Source organism: Aspergillus ambiguus, assembly GCF_047715705.1.
Source record: "Aspergillus ambiguus strain CBS 117.58 unplaced genomic scaffold BDV59scaffold_12, whole genome shotgun sequence".
Taxonomy (NCBI): domain Eukaryota; kingdom Fungi; phylum Ascomycota; class Eurotiomycetes; order Eurotiales; family Aspergillaceae; genus Aspergillus; species Aspergillus ambiguus.
In genome coordinates this window covers 248,646-268,744 of record NW_027395525.1, presented here as the reverse complement: position 1 = coordinate 268,744, position 20,099 = coordinate 248,646, and the positions used below count along the sequence as shown (strand labels likewise).

The window sequence follows — 20,099 nt, the reverse complement described above, 5'->3', positions numbered from 1 at the left end:
TATAGAGACTGCCATTAAACACATGATACCCTTTTTTGTTAAAATCCGTTGAGAAGCAGCCTCTGGGACGGATTTAATATGGATAAATGCACATTTATTTCAAATCATATGATACAAATAAGACCGAACCACTTTCTGGGCCCTTCCTGGATACCCGACATTTCTAGACACTTGAAACAAGAAGCAGACCATCAGACCCTCAACGCTAAACTCCGTAAACGTGCATGGAAACCGTCCGATTCTAACAACCAAAGCCAGACCAATTACATGGGGTATCAGCTATCCATCAGCAACCTAATATCTCTGTCTGCCGAGTGTCGGAGCCCAAGTAACGGGATGCGACTCGGGAGTGGCCTCATCATCCTGTTTCCAGACCTTGATGGTCTTGTCCGCCTCACCAGTAATCAGACGCAGGCCGGTGCGGTCGAAAGTCGAGGCCATAATGCCAGCCTCAGCCTCGAGCGAACCCGGCTGGGCCATGGTGTCAATCGACTGGAACCGGTAACCAGTCTTCCAATCCCAGAAGCACATGGAGCCGTTGTCGCCGCCCGAGAAGAGGACGTTGTCTTCGTTCACGGCGAGAGTGTTGATAACGGCGTTGTGGCCTTCGAAGTTCTGCATGAAATCGCCCTCAGGACACTTCCACTGCTTAATGCTGCCAGTGCTGGCACTAGCGAAGGTAAACTCGCGCGGATGAGTGACGATATTCCGGACACCCTTCTTGTGGTGGGTCAAGACGCCCATGGATTTTCCAGCCGCGAGATCCCAAAGACGAACGGTGGCATCTAAAGAGCCGCTAATAATCTGCGGATCGGCCTCCTGGCACTTAACGTCAGCAACAGTGCCCTTGTGGCCGCTGAGAACGTGAACGTTGCTTCGTGTGCGCATATCCCAGACTCGACAGACACCATCCCGACCACCGGTGACCAACAAATCGAGACGCGGATGGAGAGCGAGGGTGTACACTCCGCTAAGATGGCCGTGGTAGTGGCGAATGACCTTGTTCGTCTCCAGATCCCAGCACTTCACCATTTTATCCTCTCCACACGAGAAGAGATACGGGTGCCGAGGCGACACGGCCAACCCGCGCACAGTCGAGATATGACCCGTCAACGTGAGCCGGAGCGAGCCCGTCGCCAGGTCCCAGATCTTGATCGTCCGGTCACCCGCACCGCTAGCAAACCACTTGTTGTTGGGCTCGACAGCCAGACTCCGCACCCATCCCAGGTGTCCTGAGATGACTCGCATCAGCTTCCACGGTGCATGCCATTCCGGCTTCTGTTGCCGCGTGGCGGAGGGTCGCTGGATCAAGCTCTTCGGTTCATTCTCTCCACCCACGCCTCCAGCACTGGGACCAGCGGCCCGCTTGACAAGGGACATCGATGCGCCGCTCTTGTCCGCCTGTCCCTGTCCCTGTGGTTGTATTTTCGGACGCTTCGTGCGGCCGGCTGCCGCCTTGGCCTGTTTTTCAGCGAGTGCGGGAGGCAGTTCTTTCACATCTTGGTATTCGGCCTTCCTTCGATACGAAACGCCAATGGACCCATCGCCGGTTGAGGGAGTGACCATGAGGTAGTCGGCGCCGAAAAGGTCCGCAGTTCTTTTCGCGGACAGGCGTACGGCCTCGTCCGGCGTGGTTGAGGGGATCACGTCCATGTCGTGATAAATGAGCTATTATATTAATGAGCGCTTATAAAGCCTGCGGCGATACGTGTAGCGTCTCCCGGTGAACTTTTCGTAAGCGACAGTGAGCGTGTTCCTCTTCGCGTCGGAAGCTCAGGGAAAAATGGGGCAGCCAGGGGTCGAGTAACAAATGATCAATTATCTCATTGAAATCGCGGTAGGTTGATATTAACCATCGAAGAGGTGAACAAAGAAAGGCGCAGTATGAGGGCATAGAATGGAGGAAAGAAGACTGCGATGGATGGTCGCGGTCAAGGCGGATTCGAACTTTTGGAGTTCGTGATGCCTGAGGCCTGGATTTATTATGTAAGCGCGACAGGTCCCCGCAGACGGATATCATCATCTCGGTAGCTCCGATCAGCATCTACTCCGATCTATACCTCATTGTCGCCATGGATCCTAACCACGACGCGAAATATCCTCTTCACGAGGCGGCGCGAGAGGGGAAAAGTAAGCTCCTCATAATAAACGACAAACTGTCCAGTTACTAACCCGAGTAACAGCCCAACTTGCTGAATCACTGCTCAACGTGAGTGCCCCGCACTGCCGGAGCTCTCGGCGGAGGCTTTCTCCATGATGGGAATGCTGATGGATATTGTTATACAGGCGAACCCCAAACTGGCTAACGTGAAAGATGACGACAGCCGTCTTGCAATTCACTGGGCAGCCGCATTCAACCGAATTCCAATCGTGGAGCTACTAGTGTCTACCAAGAACTTTGATCCGGATGTTGAGGTTCGCTAGGATTCTCTCCGGATACAGTCGCATCCCAATTGGGAGGCCAGAAGCTAACTGCAGGTTTGTATCGTAGGATGGATCAGGGTGGACACCCCTCATGATCGCAGCAAGTCTGAAGAATGCCGAAGGCGATTCGATCATTGAACTTCTGCTCCGCAAAGGCGCGGATGTCAACGTCAAGAGCTCGTCCGGACAGGTGAGTGTTGGCCGTAATGCTTGACCGGCTTACTTTTGATGGGGTTTTAATCACAACTACTCAGAATGCGCTCCATTTCGCATCCTCCAAAGGCAACCTCTCCACGGTGCGCACCTTAATAGCCAACAAGTGCAGTGCCCGAGTAAAGGATAAACGCGGCCAACTGCCTCTCCACCGTGCCGCGGCGATCGGCTCTTCACCCATCATTAAAATACTTCTGGAGGAAGGAAAGAGTCCGGTCAATGCCACGGATATGGATGGACTCACCGCATTACACCATGCCATCTCCGAAGGCCACGGCGATGCGGCAATTACTTTGCTGAAGGCTGGCGCGGAGACAGATAAGAGGAGTTCAGATGATCTGTTGGCCATTGATATGGCTCCAGACCAAACAGTGAGTTACCGTTTCTCAACATTGATTCGTAGACTGAGTGCCCTCCAGATTCGTTCCTACATACTGCAAACCGCGGAGAGAGAAGGCTTAGAGATATAGCCAGGGAGTAGAACAAGTCTTTGGCACAGGAGGGGAAAATGTAATATGAAGTATATCTTAATAAAAACGTGATGTTACTACGAGACCATCTCTGATATCAAGATAAGCTGTATCACATAACATCGTCTAAGGTCTATATACAGAAGCGCAACATGGGTTATAGAAAGAAAGGGCAAATTAGGTTACCGCATAGTTCTGTCAGCCAGTTCGCGGTACATCTGCTTGATATCCACGATATCGGCTTGCAGCTCCTCCACCCTCTCGCTCTTTTCGCCTAGCATCTCGAGGGTTGTCTGGTATCGCTGATCCAAGGCCTCGAGCTGTTGTTCCAACTCTTGTATGCGAGCGTCCGACGTCTTTTTCTCTTCAGACTCCCGCATAAGGTCAACCACTTGCTGCCGGGCTTCATCACGCTGCGCTGTGATTCGGGCCAGCTCATCTTTCGTTGCGGCTCGTTCACTTTCCAGTCGACGAACTGTGGCACTCATGCGCTCTACCAACTGCACAGATGGACCAGCACCGACCGTGGATTCAGAGATAATATCGTTGATGCCTCGGGAAGGTTGACTGAGAGCGCCTCCAGACGCAGATGGAGTGCGGGAGCCAGAAAAGATCTCGTCCGGCTCGAAGGTGATGGAAGGCGTGTCGGTGACATGGGGCCGGGAAGCACTATTTGTCACAGGGGGAGAGAGCACGGCATGGGTCGAGGTCGGGAATGAATTTTGTCTTGATGGAGTGCCTATCTCTGGAGAGGTCATGGGTAATGTTGAAGAGCGTCGGCTGCTCGGACGGTAGTCAGACAAGGATGCTACAGGGTCCAAGTTGCTCGGGCGACGACTGAAAGCAACTGGAGAGCCTGTCCGTGGTTGTTGAAGGAAATTCGATGGCGAAGCGATCTGTTCTCGCCACTTGGCTCGCTCTTCCTCCAACTTTTGCGTCCACGTCAGATCGGACACTTTCTTTTGCTCCGTGAAATCCTTTTGCGCCGAGTCCAAGTCATCTGAAGCTTTCTTAAGTTTCTGCTCCAGTTTCTGCAGCTCTTGCATGCGCTCTTCGAGTTTTGCTTGAAGGTCCTGCTCCGTTTCCTTCGCAGCCTCAAGGTCTTCCTCGGCCCGCTTGGATTTGAGGTTCTGAATAACAGTTAGGCTATATCCACTGATAAACTGACACGTGAGGCATTGCTTACCGCTTCCCGGAGCTTTCGACGCAGTTCTGCTTCTCGCCGCGCGGCCTCATCTCGCTCCTTTTCCACATTTGCTAGCCGCGACAGCAGGGAGCCCTCGAGTGTTTGCCAGTTCTCACTAGCAACAGCATATTGCGTCTGCAGAGTTTCTATCTGGCGGAGAAGTTTGGCCTGGGATTCGCCAACGGCGCCAGAAGAAGCTTCCTCTGCTTTGAACCGAAGGGACTCGAGTTTGCTCTCCAAGACTGACTGTTCGCCTTTCAATTCCACCTCTAACAAGCGAGCTCTCTCCTTTTCTTGTCCGACCGCGTCCTTGAGGTCGTTGACCTCCTTTCTCAGCTTCTCCTCGTTTACATCCCGCTCCATCTTGGCATTTGCCAGCTCCTCCTCCAACTGAGTAGCACGGTGTTTCTCCTTCTCCAAGGCATCAGACTGGGCTTTGGCCTCAGCGGCCTCGGCACGCGCAACGGCCCTGGAGAGTTGGCTTTTCAATTCTTGGACGGTCTGATTGAGTGAGTTTCGTTCTGACGTGACGGCCTCAAAATCTCGAGAGGCTTTCATCTGCGCTGACAACGAATTGTTTGCTCGCTTTTCAGCGGCTTCAGCGCGCTTGGCTCGGGTTTCAGCGTTGATCAAATCCCTTTCCAACCGGTCCGTTTTCTTCTTGTTCTCTACCTGAGCTTTGGAGTTATCTGTAAGCTGCTGTCGGAGCCTTTTGATCGCCATCCTATGCTCCATCTCGGACTTGGAGAGCTGCTGGCCTTCTTGCAGCAGCAGCGCGATCTTTTCGTCTTTCTCACGTAGTTGTTTCTCAGTACTCGCGGGCTCTGCCACCGCTGCGGCGTTCTTCGCCGACTCGGCAGCTTCTTTGGCAAGGTACTTGAGCTTAGACTGTAAAGCGTCGATCCGTTCGATGTATATATGCATCTCGCCTTGCCAGTGCGACTCAGCGGCTTGAAATTCGGCTTGCATTTGCGCGATTGTTTTCTCTTGCTCGGTGAAGTCGTTTTGGGCGGAGGCCGACGCATCCTCGGGGTTTTGAGCCGAGCTTTGAGATTCCAGAGATACTTGTGGCTCTCCCGACGATGGCTCATCAGGTTGCTGCGGGAGGTCAACCCCCTGAGATGGTGCGCCGGAAACGGCGGTCTCCTTTAGATCGTGGGAAGATATGCCCGAATCATGACTGGTGCGGGAGTTGGTCATGGAAGTGGGCAGAGGTTCGTCGAGCTGAGCCGGGCTGTCAGTGCGCGTCGCCGCATTTCCCGTGGGCGATCCGACACTGGATTCTATGTCCATACTTCCCCGCGCATCATTACTGGGAACCGGGCTTGTGACGGGCGAAGAGACCCGACTGGATGGTGACGGCGTAGCGACATTTGGGGCGGTATTCGATTTGACGACGGCACGGGCCAGCCGTTCTTGAAGACGATCATTTTTGCGCGCATTGGAGGAGCTGCGGGAGAGATCTGAGACAAGGTGTCAGTCAGTAAGCGACAACGGCCGAAAACGACGGATGGGAAGCGTACTGCCTGTTTGGGAGGCATTCGCACTCGCGGGCCTCGACGGTAGCTGTGAGCGATCCTCTTCTTCGGCCAGGATGAGGTCCAATCTAGACTCCACGCCAGCGACGGCCTGTTGGAGAAAAGAGCCGACCTTCCACTTTGGCTTCGAGCCCTGAGGGGTTTGCGCCATGGCGGCTGGACGGGGACGGGTGGAACGGTGGTGACCGGTGTGCAGATGGATCAGCTACTGTTTCGCAGCAGTCCGGGAGGGATTAGACGGTCATTGAAGGCGGGATGTTGGCGGAATGATGCAGGCTGATGCTCGACTGTCGTCACCGGCAAGACGACGGAGCAGAAGAGAGCGAAACGGAGAGATGGCACACGAGGAGGAATTGCAAACGAGAGACAGAATAAGAAATACAGAGGGAGACAGCCGGGATGACGAGGAGGGAGGGGGAAGGACATACCACGTTGCGGGAGAAGAAGACCCCGGGCGAGGCTTGCGTGGACGACGAGAGCGGCATGAAGCGAAACCCGCACGGGACTTGGCACGGGGACGTCAACGTGATCGCTCGTCACTACATTCCTTATACTCCTCCTCCTACTACTCCTCCGACTACCACTTCTTCTTCTTCCCCCTACGTTATTACTCAACCCCTCTCTTTCTCTCCCTATACCTCGGGCAGGCTCCTCCCTGCTCATCCCAACCATGTCGTCCTTGCCCCTGGAGCCTCCCACTTATCTCAGCTCCCTCCAGAACAACATTCGAGCTCGTCCGATCCCCTGGGAGGGTGCAGTGCGAGCTGGGAACATCACCGACGACCATCTGAAGAAGATCAAGGCAGTGGACAAGGTCCGGAAGGATCAGCGGCGTCAGACCATCGAGGGTGATGTGGCCGGATATGTTGGTCTGCTCGCCGGCGGCCCGGAAACGAAAAGCGTCTTGGACCTGGCGTCCAAGAGATCCGATATCGTCCAGTATATTCTAGTTCTCGCCGCGGACCTGATCAACGGTACGGATTCCACTTGTCACTCCAGCCTGAAGCAATGCGCTGACCCTCCGCACGATGCAGATGTCCCGGCTCTCTCCTCCGCCCTCGTCGCACATCCCGACCCCTATAGACCTTTCCTTCCCTTCTTGAGCCACACGGCCAACACCGACGACCCGATTCCTCTGCTCACTTCCACGTTCCTCACGCAACTGGTGTCGATCAGTCTTGTTTCCTCTTCCAAACCGACCGCCCGCGACGAAGCCGCGCTTCCGCAGCTCTACACCTATCTCAGCACCTTGACCCGCAACCAAGACAACGGGCTGCAGGACATTGGGGTGCGGGAGTTGTCGGCACTTTTGCTGACTGCGAGAGCTCGGGAGATCTTCTGGAAGGAGCGGAGTAACACGGTCGACCCCTTGGTCGAGATCCTGCGTACCACTACGGGAGGAAAGGATAGTAGTTCCAGCACCCTGGCGGGCAGTTCGCGGGCGATCGAGCCAGGCCTTTCTGGTGGAGTGGGGCTCCAACTTCTGTATCGCGTTCTGCTTGTTCTGTGGCAGCTGAGCTTCCAGGGGGCACTAGTAGGCGATGGACTGCAGGCGTATGTAGCCCGGCTCTACCCTAGTGTACCTTGATGCTGACCAAGACAGCGACTACGAGATCATCCAGCTCTACACCCATCTTCTGCGACTCTCCCCGAAAGAGAAGACCACCCGGCTTCTCCTTGCGACCCTGCGCAACCTCCTCTCCTCCAACCGTACCACCCTCCTGCCCGTTGCCGTGTTTGTCCGACTCCCTGCGCTCCTCACCAACATGTCGGGTCGCCACCTGACCGATCCCGACCTTCTCGAGGACCTGAAGCTGCTGTCGGAGATGCTGGACGAGTATACGAAAACGCAGACGACATTCGACCAGTACGCCGCGGAGCTGCAGTCGGGCCACCTGCGCTGGTCCCCGCCCCACCGGAACCCTACCTTCTGGAAGGATAACGCCCGTCGGATCCTGGATGACGGCAACGGGGCGCTCCCCAAGAAGCTGGCGGAGATTCTCTCGAAGAGCTGGGACACCGACAAGCAGGTTCTTGCGATTGGGTGCAACGATGTGGGCCACCTGGTGAAGGAGCTGCCGGAGCGCCGGACTCAGCTGGAGAAGTTAGGGCTGAAGGCGCGGGTGATGGAGCTGATGGCGGACAAGGACGAATCGGTGAGATGGGAAAGTTTGCGAGCGGTGGGCGAGTGGCTGCGCTATACATTTGACGACTGAATTTGCATTGTGTGGGATTTGTGAATATATCCGATATTGCCTTTATTCTAAGATCGTCTGTGCATATAGTGATGTAATTTGTCCGAAGAGATTTGGTTCAGGTGGTGGCGAGAGCGATGGGCCTCTCCGTATCCGTAAGAAGGAGGGTCGACAATAACTAATCTGGTATAAAGATCGACCCCGCAGGCTTACCAGATCGATCTGACCTTCTCCAACCTCATCACCACCAACAGACGCTGTACTCTCGCTCCCCCCTCCTGTCGTGGTGGATCTTTGGCCTGGAGGATCCGCCGCTATATACAGTGTGCGGGTCCGACTGCATCCTGCTTATCTTCTGCGATCTTCTCGATACTCCGAACCACCAGCCCTATTCAGGGTCCTGACGCCAGTCTTTGGAAGCGCCTGATAGCCTCATTCCATAGACAGATCATCCCCAGATCACGTCTTCCTCACGCAGATCACCGCACGAGAGAAGACGAACGAGATCGTCCCCGCTACTGAACATCCGAGGAACTAAAATAGGGGAGAGGGGCCCCAGAAAACACCGAGCAAAAAAAAAAAAAAAAGGCCGGACGAACTCATCCACTTACCGCCACATCTCCAACCCGATGTCTCGATCGTTCCACGGCTGCAAGCGATGTAAAGCCCGACGGCAGAAATGTGACGAACAGCGGCCCAGTTGCGGGCGTTGTCAGACCGCGGGGACGCCGTGTCGATATGCCATGCAGCTACAGTGGGGAGGAAGGGCTTTCTCGCGATCGAGATTCGGGGCCTGCGAGGGAACGCAGAGGCTAGGTTGGTATCCTTGCTGCTCGATCCTATGAGAGACCCCCGTCTAATGCACCTCCTGCAGAATATGCCCCCGGCGAGTTCATCTACACGACCAACGCGCCTCCCACCACGCTGAACACCATGGTGCTGACCCGTCCGGTCGATCCGCTCGCCTCCCTGACCTCTGACCAGAAGGCCCTCCTGCATCACTTCCTCAACGATGCCTCCCAGATCACGGCGTGCCACCCGGGCATGCAGCAAGACATCTGCAAGACGCTCGTCCCGATGGCGCTGCAGACCCCGTCGTTGCTCTACGCCACCATGGCGCTCTCCGCCATCCACCTGCAGTCGCTCCACAACCAGTCTGAGAACGTGAAGTCGGCGCCGGACATCGCGCGCCTGATGGCCTTCAGCCTGGAACACTTCCGCAAGGAGCTCCAGAACCCGGCGGACAAGAACTCCGCCGCGCTGCTCGCCACCGCGCGCACGCTCTGCCTCGCGGAGATCCACTCCGGTGCCATCCACCCCAACTCGTGGCGCGCGCACATCGAAGGCGCCCGGGCGCTGATGGACGCCACGAGTGGCCACCAGGAGGCCATGTCGCCGCGCTCGTCCGCCGGCTTCCGCTGGTACCTGGACCGCTGGTACTGGTCGATTGTGTCGCTGACGGCGCTGACGGGCAACGGGCCGCCCATCGGCGGCGGCACCGCCCCGCCCGCCACCAGCGCCCTGGGCCAGCCCGATGCGCCGGACTACCTCGACGACTACTGGGGGTTCACGGTCAGCCTGGCGGCGATCTTCCGCGAGATCGGGGCGGCAGCGTGGCGGAGGGACCAGAGTCGGCAGGAGACGGGGTTGGTGTCGGGCGTCGAGGGGACAGAGGTGGTGGTGCATGGCGAGGCGGCGGCGCTGGAGTCGCAGCTGCGGAGTCTAATGGACCAGGCGGCGGCGTCGACACAGCCAGCGTTCTACCCGGGCGTTGTGGAGGGCCTGTCGGCGGAGTGCATTCGGCAGCTGGGTCTCTGCAACGAGGCGTTCCAGCACAGCGCGCTCATCCAGATCCATCGGCGGCTGCGGCAGACGCCGGCGTCGTCGCCGGAGGTGCAGCGGTCCGTCCGGAGGATCCTCGAATGCACGGCGTTGATCGGTCCCTCGCCGGGGCTCAGTCCGTGGGTGATGCTCACTACGCCGCTGTTCATTGCGGGCTGTGAGGCGCGCGGCGAGGACCGTGACCAGGTGCGCCAGTTGCTTTCGTCGCTGCATGATACGATTCACATCCCGAATGTGATGCAGTCGCTGAAGTTTTTAGAGCAGTACTGGTCTGACCAGCTGGATGAGAACGAGGGTTGGAGTCAGTATCTCGGTAAGTGGTGTGGTTCTGCTGGGAGAGAAGTAGACGCTAACGGAGCAGACCGCATGCGATTTGATTTCATCCCATACTGAGGGTGTTCCAGGTAACGTGGTTATGGATTATGGTTATGGTTATGATTTAAGAGAGCGATTATTGAAGTGTATATTTATGTTGGTTATGTTTTGATCTAGCTCCTGGCGTTGTACCTGGAGTAAGGCATTTGTCTTCGTTGTATATTTACTTAGGTATATAGTTCCTGCTGTTATATACAGGCTTTCAATTTCTGGTTCCTGCATCTCTAATAGTAAGATGTTAGCCTGTAGTACTAGTCTTATCCGGCGTAGTGCAGAGTATTGCGGTTCTCTACGACTAAATCAACAATCATTTTCCTTAGGTCCCGCCTCTGTGCTACTGCCCAGCCAATCTTATACCATGAATCTGTTAACGAAAAATCATCCAAGTTGATGAAATTGCTGAAAATGTCCCAAATTTTTATACTAGAGACTCCTGCATCCACTAGAGATTCACAGGGCTGCAAATTTCGAGCACGCACTATTGCCCTGAACAACCCCAGCAGGCCAGCTGCAGCTTGAACGATTTCGTTTTCAGTCTCTCTAGTATCAATGCGGCATCCTCTAGAAACCGGGCCTTATCTCCGGACCGTAGCCGGGAGAGGCCTTGACGGTATGTGACAAGCATATGCAGCCTTACGTTCGCGTTTGACCCGTCCATTCCAAGAGCTCGGATGGAAGTGCAATGGTTGACGGCACGTTTGATAGTTCCTTTCTACAAGCGATAGGGTGGGGGAGAGCCACAACAGCGATTTGTTGACGACAGTGCATTTGAGTAAGAGGAAGCGAAGATCCTCTGACATAGTAGTATACTAGCTTTATGGATATCCCGCGTAGAGAAAAGAGTATGGAGAGGTATCTGTCGTGGAGACCTCCCGCCATGGTGAGTATGCCTAACTAGGCAATCGTGTGCCTCAGGCATCCTCATAGTCTGAGAAAGGAAGTCTAAAGCAAGTCAACAAACTTTATCCCGTATTATATACATGCCATGAAGTGTCTGACAGACCGGATTTAAATCATCAAGTCAACGAACTTTGTTCTCATTGATCGGGAGAAGTGACGCGGCGGTAAAGCCTAGGCGCTGGACGATCTGTGATATGCTGTAGTGTGACGAGGCTGGGCAAGCTTTGACCCCTTGCGTGTGAAGGAAGCAGTAGCCGTTCGAGAACTGGTAGTGCATGCACGTCTAGATCCGACTCGTCCTCGACAGGGATGCGGAATGCTGTGGTGACAGCGGTGGCGTGGACTAGATGGAGCAGGGCGGCGGCAAGACGGCGACTATTCCTGTCGAAGGAGGTCTAGAATGGAGGATATTGGTCGAGGTTTCAAATTGATGCCGATTTATATTTAGGCTGGCAGGAGTCAGGGGATGATGGCTGAATCTAAAAATATGGTGCAGCTAAGGGATCGCTGGTGCAGAGAAGCCGAGGAATGGGGGTGTCATGTAGGAGGAATACTCTATTACTCGATGACTCTATACGATACAGTGTACTCCGTACTCCGTACTCGAGTACTCCAGTACTCGAGGGAGGGCTCTCTATGCAGAGCTGATAATCTGGCAAGCAGGACTGATAGGGTGGACTAGCGACTAGCGGCACGAGTCAGTCGATCGTACGGGAAGAATTACCCCTGAAGTGGGGGCATGAGCAGTACGTCGAAGGTACTAAGGAGGTAGCAGTAGGCATGATATTAGGTATATAGGATCAATAATCATGTGTATAGAATAAAAGATGGTATAGAATATAGAATAGACCACATTACATTTACATTACAGAAAAACAGAAAATATAGAAATAACTAACTGGCCTATACTACCAGTTCCTACTAGGTACTACCTCAGGTACTCCTCCAGGGCTAACAGGATCCACCCCCTTTCTTCTGCCCCGTGCTCTCTCACCACGGCGTCAAGGCTTCATGTCCCCCATGAGGGCGCGTCGATCCAGCCCTCATTGACCAACGAGTGTCTCTCTCTCTCTCCTGCTCGCCCGCCTCTCCCAATGATGGCCCCGACTTGGCCTTCTCCGCCTGGTCCTGTTCGCTCGTCCTCCGATGCTACTATTTCTTCATCCGCCTATCACCAAGGGTCTGACCCCGAAGGTGCCCCTGTTCCCAACTCTTCTTCTCCCTCCTCGCCTCCTGTTTCTTCTCTTCCTCCTTCTCTTCCTCCCTCGCTGCATGACGACCCTGTGGCTTTTGTTCCCCGGAACCTGCACAGGTATGAATGACAACTGTGACAGCGGTGACAGCTGCACCTCGCTTTGTCCCGCCCCCCTGACCCCCTCCCACACCGGCTCCCTGATCTCCCCCTCCAGTTACTCCCACTCCATACCTTTTCTTATACCACCCAGACTAACCCCTGCCCTGTCAGATTCCCCCGTGGCGGTCCCTCCGCGTCGGCGCTTCGTATAGATACCGTCGCCGCCTCCTACACGGGCCTGGAAGACGGCGACGACAGCGACGACGACGACGACGACGACGACAACCATTCCGAGTATCGCTCCCAGTTCACGAATGGGACCCCCGTACATAGTCGTCTCGTCAGCGAACCGTTCATTCCAGTGCTCAAGTCGCCCGCCTCCTTTCCCAACCGCCCGTCAACCATGGCCCTACACCCCCCGGCCAACCGCCCGCCTCCTCTCCGCATAGATTCCACCGGGGTCGCCGACCCCAAACAGCCCAAGACCCCCGGAAACAAGATCAGCTCGTTTTTCGGCTGGCGCGGCGCCGCTTCCTCCCCCGGCGCAGAGTCCTCCAGCACCGAGATTTCGGACGCCGGCCGTTCACCACTCTCCCCCATGCCGCCCTCCATCCCGAGCGCCTCCTTCTCCATCACCCCGTCCACCACCGTCCCCTTCGACCCCGTCAAGCGGCAGGGGAGCTTCGGCCCGGGCCGGAACCCTTCCCTCAGCAGCGCCAGTGTCCTGGAGTCCGGTTCGTCGGCGCAAATCGCCGAGCTGGAAAATGAGCTGCGCGAGATCAGCTCCGAGCTGGCCGGCTCCATTCGCCGCGAAATGGAGCTGGAGGACCTCGTCGAGCGCTTGCAGTCCGAGATGCCCCTGGACATCCCCAACCGCCGCACCAGCGACTACTTCTCCGACTCCGGCACCAGCTCCATCCGATACACCTACGATGGGCGCTCCGAAGACATCGAAAAATTCCGCCGCGCGGCGGAACAAGAACGTGCCCAGCTCAAAGTCGACTTGACTCAAAAGTGGCAGGAAGAACGGTCCCGTCGGGCCGCGACGGAATCGCATATCCAAATATTAGAATCCCAAGTACATCAGGTAGGTGGACTCACCCTTCCCCTTCTCTACTCCCAGTCCTAACCCCGTCCCCGCAGCTCCGTCGCGAAAGAGTCGAATTCTCCGACCTCTCCTCCAAGACCAAAGAGCTCGAGATCGCCCTCGAGGATACGCGCAGGAAGCTGGCCGAAGAGCGCCAAATCAAAGACAACTTCGAAGACCTTCTGACCGCCATGAGGGTGGAGCTGGAGCAGCTCCGCAATGACCGCGATCATCTTCGGGATGAGGTGGTCCCTCAGCTCCAAAGCGGCAACGGCATCTCACACCCATCCGAGGTCCAACGGCTGATCGAGGAAATCGAAGCCCTCAAGATCGAGAACGCGTCTCTGGCCCAGCTGCACGGCACCCGATTCGCTTCAATTGCGGAGGACGGAGGGTCTCCCCGTGGAAGCGCAGGGTTGTCGCGGTCGAATTCGCTCGCTCGTATGCCCGGCCGGCCCGGCACTCTTTCTGGTTCGGGCTCCCTTTCACGCTCGAATTCGCTGTCCGTCAAGGACCGCGATACTCGAGAGTCCCTGGCGGACCGCATGGAGGGCGTGGAAGCACAGCGTGACGCGCTCCATCAAGCGCTCCGGCGTCTCCTGGACCGCCAGGCCCACGAGGCTCGCGAAAACGAGAAGCGGACCCGCATGCTGGAGTTGGAGCTGGCGCGCGCGCAACAATCAGGATCCCCGCGGAAGCTGGGATACGAACGAGAAGTGCGCAATCTGCAAGAGGAGGTGACTTATCTTCGCCAGCGCGCCGAGGAGGCTCTGGAGCAGAAATGGCAGTGCGAAAAGGGTCTCGCGGGATTGAAGATGGATCTGGACCGCGCGGAACAGGAGACTGGCTCTCTCCGCGTGTTGCTGCAGGAGCATGATGTCAACCTCCCCGAGGCCCTCGCCGCCGACAAGGACGGATTCGCCGAGGTTCTTGCAACCTCGTCTTCCTTAGAATCGGCCTACCAGCAACTGCAGGCCGCTCGGGAGTCGGCCGAGGCCAGCACCGCCCAGTCTCCGCAGCTGGCGGCGACGGTCGACCGCACGGAAGCCCTTGCGCTGCATGTGCGGAAGCAGCTGGATGCCAACCATGCTCTGCGGAGCCGGCTGGCGGAGGCCATTGGCAAGGGCGAACAGGAACAGCAAGTGTCCGCCGTCCGGATTAACGAGATGCAGGCGCGACTCAAGGAGCTCGAGGACGCCCTGCTGGCTGCTCAACAGCACTCCGAGGACGAGATGGCGCGGCACGAAGAAGAGATCCGCAATCTGCAGGCAAGCCATAACGACCAGCTGATGCGGATGAAGACCGGTGCGCGGAGCCCCATGGCACTGTCGCCCAAGCCGCCGTCGTCGCCGTTTGGCGCTCGGTCTCCTCGCCTCGACAAAACCACTAGCGGGGACGGAATCCCGCTGACCCAGGCGGTCCAGTCTGGAAACTTGGAGAAGCGAGTGAAGGAGCTCGAGCGGCTGCTCCGCGAGGCCGATCGGGAGATGAGCGAGGTTGTTAGCCGGATGAACCGCGCCCAGATCGAGGTGGCGGAACTGCAGTCGACCCGGTAGGTCATAAAGTGCTTGGTTCCAGAGAGTGTTGTGGCTAACTGAGACATGTTAGGGATGAGGCCTTGCGCCAAACCCGCCGGCTCCAAGCGGATATCCAGGCCGAACGCGAAGCGTTCCACGCCCTGACGGGCTAAGTCGAACCCGGGTGATTTTCCGTCGCCCTGTATAATACCCCCTCGACGTTTATATACCACGATTCTTGGTGTTACGGTGTTTCATGGGTGCTTTGTTTGAATGGCTGCATCCCGTGTTTGGATGTGGGCCCTGTGCATACTTGAATGTTCGTAAATGTTTTCTGACGCCCGGCCACGAGCGATGTGGGGTTGTATATATGAGGACTCCTGGATGGTCGCATATATGGACGCTGGATATAATATACATACACATATACATAATACAGAAGACGTGTGAAGTCTGGAATGTGCTTGAAGGTGTCTGTCACATGACCTGTTTCCCCGGACGGTTTGATCTGTTTGTCTCCACGATTGTTTTGCTGGTCTCCGGTTGTCTCGAACCTCCAGATTCCATCTACTTCATCTTCTCTTCACCGTAGAATGCCGGTCTTCTCGGTATTCCCTCCTTTATAACACCCTTTTCCCCACAGATTTCAGCGCATCTAGTCATCTTTCTACCCTCTACCAATCCTCTCACCATGGACTACCTCCCAGGCAAGAAAGACCCTTCTCCACCCTGTGCAGCGACGCCCATTAACACCTCCCAGACTCCCTCATCTCCCTCGTCCAGGACAATCCAGCCTTCCAACACCTCGCCTCCGCCTCGGCAACCACCCATCTACTCCAACTCCGCGCCACGTACGTGGATCCGCACGTCGCGCACATCCGGACCGCCTACCTGGACCCGTACATCATCCAGCCGCTCGCGACGATGCTCGCCTCGTCGATGCCCGATCTCGTCTCCGTCCTCGTCCTCGCGCTGGTCCTCATCCTGTCGCTGAAGATCCTCGACTACGGCCGCCGCCTCGTCATGTTCTGGGTGTCGCTGGCGCTGCGCCTGCTCTGGTGGGCCGTCCTCCTCAGCCTCATCTGGTACGTGTATACCTCCGGCATCGAGAAGACCGGCCGCGATCTCGGCTGGTTCTACGGCGCCGCCAAGGGCTTCGTGGATAGCTTCCAGGATGGGGTCGAGGGCGGGCGCAAGTCCTCGGCGTGGGCGGGGTATACGGCCAGGGATTATCAGGTGCCCCTGGGTGGGAGGTAGAGGTGCTTTGCCTGGTTTATATACGGGTTTTGTTTTTGTTCTTCCGCGCGAGGGTTGCGACTGCGCTTTACGTGGATTGTGTTATGCTGGCATGCGCATGCGTTTGGTCCGTCTTGGAGCGTTTACTGAATACACTTTATTCTTCCGACGAGGGCATGCGTGCATGAATTACGTGCTTCGTTTTGGGTCTGCTTCAGTCCTTGATGGACACTATGTACGGTAGTTATTAGATACATTGTTATTGGTATCCGTCAGGTATAGTATGGAGGGGCCTCCCCTGTCTGGGAGCGGTCGCCAGACTTGACCCTAAGGATCTGGTCGCTTCGTGGGAGGTCTCCGTAAGATCCGGCGATGTTGGTCCACCGGACCGGGCTCATCCCGGGAGACAGGCGGGAGGCACTGTCATACCGCAGGTAGACTAGACTCGACTAGACCATGATAGGCGAGTCATTGATCAGGTCGTTAATTTGTGGAAGGCGCCCGTGGACAATCACACGTCGGCGTCTTCGTAGTCCACGTCCCTGGCGTCGTCGGGCTCGCGCGGCTCCTGCGCCTCGTGGAACTGGATCGCATCGTCGATGTAGCTCAGCACGGCGGCAACACTATCCTCGTCCTGGACATTCAGCTGCAGGAACGAGACCATGCTGAAGTCGTCGATCAGCTGGGCGACGGCGCGGTTGAGCTGCTTGAACGAGCCCCCGCTCAGGAGGGCGTCGGTGGAGGCGGGGTCATCCCTGCCCGCGGTGTCATCGTCATCCTGCAGGGCCTGGACGTCGACGTTGGTGAAGCGCTTGAGCTCGCGGCGCGAGACCATGTCGCGTACCTGGTCCATCTTGGTGAGGATGTTGACGTGGGGCATCTCGAGCATGAGCATGGCGGACATGGCGCTGAGGGTGCCGGCGAAGAACTTGGGCTTGTCGACGACGAAGGTGCTCTCGAGGAGGTAGGCGGCGCAGAGGCTGATGTTGAGGGGGCCGGCGCGGGAGAGGAACTGCACGAGCGACGGCAGCAGCGGGACGTGGGTGTACAGCTCGATCTGGCCGGGCATGTCGAAGATAATGAGGTACTCCTCGCTGAGCGGGTCGAGGGCCTCGGACAGGAAGTCTAGGTTCTGCAGGAGGAACTCGAAGCAGTAGATCAGCCCGCCGTTGGGGCCGAGCCCCAGCTCCTCCATGACATCCTCGAGGGTGATCAGCTCGCGGATGTCGAGATCCGGCTCGTAGCTGAAGGTTTCGGCGGCCGGGTCGAGATTGACGTAGAAACAGCTGCGGCGCGTGGTCTGGAGATGCTGGATGAGGGCGTTGCAGAAGGTGGTTTTGCCCGCGCCCGCGGGACCCATTACCAGCACGCCGAACTTGGACATGGTGGAAGGATGTGGTGCATGTGGAGAGGGCGGTGGGAGCAGCCGCGGGGCTGGAAAGTCCGAGAGATTCCTTCCTCCTGGTTCAGCTGTCTGACGCAGAGATAGGAATTGGGTATTGGCGAGTAGAAAAAGTCAACGGGAGGGTTTGATGTGAGAGGGATATGCGAGGGGGAGAGTCAGTGCGATAAGAGAAGATGGGATGCAGTAGATGTCAGCACGAAGGGAGTGCAAGTCCAGCGAGTGTCTCGGGAGTTGTTGACAAGTTTTTCTGCCGACCGCGACCGCCGGGAGGGGGAGGAGGCGACGATGGCGCCATTTTCTTTTTTCCCCTCCCCCCCCCCCTCTTTCTCCTTCTTCTCTTCTCTCCCTCTCTCCCTCTCCCTCTCCCACCATCATCCCTCTGTCAATCCTCGTCTCTCTTTTCTTAACTTTTAATCTCTAACTTTTCTACCTTTTCCTCTCCTCTCACTCTCACAATGGGCAGCGTTGCTGAGCCTAAGGGTACTTTCCTCTTCACCTCCGAGTCGGTCGGTGAGGGTCACCCTGATAAGATCGCGTATGATTGTCCCTCATGGCTGTTCGACGACAGAATCCTCGCTGACCGTCATTCGCCTGCAGTGATCAGGTCTCCGATGCCATCCTCGATGCCTGCCTTGCGGAGGACCCTCTCTCCAAGGTATGATCCTTTCCACCGCTGATGCACTGCCCCTCAGCACCATTTCCGCCCGGCGGAAATGGAATCCATTGGCAAATGGTCCACCACGATTGTTGGGCAACTCATTAACTCTTCATCGTAATAGGTCGCTTGTGAGACCGCTACCAAGACTGGTATGTTTAAACTGATCAATAATTATCTTTCCATCATACTAACTTCCCCAGGTATGATCATGGTCTTCGGTGAAATCACTACCCAGGCCAAGCTGGACTACCAGAAGGTCATCCGTGGTGCCATCAAGGACATCGGTTACGATGCCTCTGAGAAGGGTTTCGACTACAAGACCTGCAACGTCTTGGTCGCCATTGAGCAGCAGTCCCCTGATATCGCTCAGGGTCTCCACTACGAGGAGGCGCTTGAGAAGCTCGGTGCCGGTGACCAGGGTATCATGTTCGGTTATGCCACCGATGAGACCCCCGAGCTTCTCCCCCTCACCATCCTCCTCTCTCACAAGCTCAATGCTGCCATGAAGGAGGCCCGTGAGAACGGCTCCATCCCCTGGCTCCGTCCCGACACCAAGACCCAGGTCACCATTGAGTACGCCCACGACAACGGTGCTGTCAAGCCCGTCCGTGTGGACACCGTCGTCGTCTCCGCCCAGCACTCCGACGATGTCTCCACCGAGGAGCTCCGTAAGGTTATCAAGGAGAAGATCATCAAGAAGGTCATCCCCGCCAACCTTCTCGACGACCGCACCATCTACCACATCCAGCCCTCTGGCCGCTTCGTCATCGGTGGTCCCCAGGGTGATGCCGGTCTGACTGGCCGTAAGATCATCGTCGACACCTACGGTGGCTGGGGTGCCCACGGTGGTGGTGCCTTCTCCGGAAAGGACTACTCCAAGGTCGATCGCTCTGCCGCCTACGTGGCTCGCTGGGTGGCCAAGTCCCTGGTCAAGGCCGGCCTCGCCCGTCGTGTGCTCGTCCAGCTCTCCTACGCCATCGGTGTCGCTGAGCCCCTGTCCGTCTTCGTCGAGACCTACGGCACCTCCAACAAGACCTCCGAGGAGCTGGTCCAGATCATCCGCAACAACTTCGATCTCCGTCCCGGTGTGATCGTCAAGGAGCTCGACCTGGCCAAGCCCATCTACTGCCAGACCGCCAAGAACGGCCACTTCACCAACCAGAGCTTCCCCTGGGAGAAGGCTAAGGCCCTCAAGTTCTAAATGCGCCCGTGACTGGACCCTGTTACGAATGTGATGATGATTGAGCTTTGTTTTCAACAACTCAAAGCACGAGCATAGACATGTTAAAACCACCAGAAAAAAGCATCTTTGACGCTGTGTTTCATATATACTTTTTGCATGGTCGCCTGTATAAGACGGGTTTGGCGAAGGATAAATTCAACATGATACCACTACATCTGGGAAGGATCTTTTCGGCGTTATTGGGAGCGAGAGTCTTCAACAACCACCACACCAACAGCCACGGCGGTGGACGCTTGTCGCAAGCTGGGCTTTAGATGAGTGTCTGGCGAGGAGGTGATGCTTCAACTCCATGCACCACACAATACTTATTAGTTTTAATAAGCCTCGATCTCATCGAATAACAATCTATTCAACGTATTCAGTTCTTGTAGCTTTGTAATGTCTGGGTGAGTGTAAAGGGAGGTGGATGGAAATAAAGTAGTAGTAGAAGTAGATAGTAGTAGCGGTCAAGTGACTTGATAAGTAACGCGTCCCGCCCAGCACGTCCGCGTCTCCATCTTCCCACCGTCACCTCCA

At 56.5% G+C, this 20,099-nt stretch overlaps 9 protein-coding genes across 9 annotated transcripts; 5 read left to right on the top strand and 4 right to left on the bottom strand.

The window, feature by feature from the left end:
• Positions 1-79: 79 nt before the first annotated feature.
• Positions 80-1,970, bottom strand: BDV59DRAFT_176596 (WD40 repeat domain-containing protein). The gene has a single exon (XM_073689467.1). The coding sequence runs from the start codon at positions 1,651-1,653 to the stop codon at positions 295-297; it is 1,359 nt and encodes a 452-aa protein (XP_073548744.1). The 5' UTR covers positions 1,654-1,970; the 3' UTR covers positions 80-294.
• Positions 1,971-2,393: 423 nt separating this feature from the next.
• BDV59DRAFT_176592 (ankyrin repeat domain-containing protein) lies at positions 2,394-3,194 on the top strand. The gene is made up of 2 exons (XM_073689466.1): positions 2,394-3,008; positions 3,057-3,194. Exons 1-2 carry the CDS (start codon positions 2,631-2,633, stop codon positions 3,105-3,107), a joined length of 429 nt encoding a protein of 142 aa, XP_073548743.1. The 5' UTR covers positions 2,394-2,630; the 3' UTR covers positions 3,108-3,194.
• BDV59DRAFT_176591 (M protein repeat protein) lies at positions 3,195-6,267 on the bottom strand. Its single transcript, XM_073689465.1, has 3 exons — positions 5,817-6,267; positions 4,294-5,756; positions 3,195-4,237 (listed from the first exon to the last, which is right to left on the bottom strand). Exons 1-3 carry the CDS (start codon positions 5,980-5,982, stop codon positions 3,290-3,292), a joined length of 2,577 nt encoding a protein of 858 aa, XP_073548741.1. The 5' UTR covers positions 5,983-6,267; the 3' UTR covers positions 3,195-3,289.
• BDV59DRAFT_176590 (uncharacterized protein) lies at positions 5,980-6,267 on the bottom strand. The gene has a single exon (XM_073689464.1). It carries the CDS (start codon positions 6,255-6,257, stop codon positions 6,033-6,035), a length of 225 nt encoding a protein of 74 aa, XP_073548742.1. The 5' UTR covers positions 6,258-6,267; the 3' UTR covers positions 5,980-6,032.
• Positions 6,268-6,501: 234 nt separating this feature from the next.
• On the top strand, positions 6,502-10,671 carry BDV59DRAFT_207396 (armadillo-type protein; the record flags this gene model as incomplete). Its single annotated transcript, XM_073694991.1, has 5 exons — positions 6,502-6,805; positions 6,866-7,385; positions 7,435-8,000; positions 8,901-10,181; positions 10,230-10,671. 5 exons carry the CDS (start codon positions 6,502-6,504, stop codon positions 10,259-10,261), a joined length of 2,703 nt encoding a protein of 900 aa, XP_073548740.1. The 3' UTR covers positions 10,262-10,671.
• Positions 10,672-12,723: 2,052 nt separating this feature from the next.
• On the top strand, positions 12,724-15,600 carry BDV59DRAFT_176577 (uncharacterized protein). Its single transcript, XM_073689463.1, has 3 exons — positions 12,724-13,524; positions 13,581-15,076; positions 15,133-15,600. Exons 1-3 carry the CDS (start codon positions 12,841-12,843, stop codon positions 15,212-15,214), a joined length of 2,262 nt encoding a protein of 753 aa, XP_073548739.1. The 5' UTR covers positions 12,724-12,840; the 3' UTR covers positions 15,215-15,600.
• A 132-nt stretch (positions 15,601-15,732) lies between these two features.
• On the top strand, positions 15,733-16,298 carry BDV59DRAFT_201291 (Apq12 family protein; the record flags this gene model as incomplete). Its single annotated transcript, XM_073693765.1, has 2 exons — positions 15,733-15,772; positions 15,802-16,298. The coding sequence occupies 2 exons, from the start codon at positions 15,733-15,735 to the stop codon at positions 16,296-16,298; spliced, it is 537 nt and encodes a 178-aa protein (XP_073548738.1).
• A 245-nt stretch (positions 16,299-16,543) lies between these two features.
• Positions 16,544-17,883, bottom strand: BDV59DRAFT_19627 (putative signal sequence-binding GTPase GPN3). Its single transcript, XM_073692691.1, has one exon. The coding sequence runs from the start codon at positions 17,659-17,661 to the stop codon at positions 16,789-16,791; it is 873 nt and encodes a 290-aa protein (XP_073548737.1). The 5' UTR covers positions 17,662-17,883; the 3' UTR covers positions 16,544-16,788.
• A 152-nt stretch (positions 17,884-18,035) lies between these two features.
• Positions 18,036-19,940, top strand: BDV59DRAFT_176574 (S-adenosylmethionine synthetase). Its single transcript, XM_073689462.1, has 4 exons — positions 18,036-18,217; positions 18,280-18,337; positions 18,462-18,489; positions 18,541-19,940. Exons 1-4 carry the CDS (start codon positions 18,138-18,140, stop codon positions 19,539-19,541), a joined length of 1,167 nt encoding a protein of 388 aa, XP_073548736.1. The 5' UTR covers positions 18,036-18,137; the 3' UTR covers positions 19,542-19,940.
• Positions 19,941-20,099: the final 159 nt, after the last annotated feature.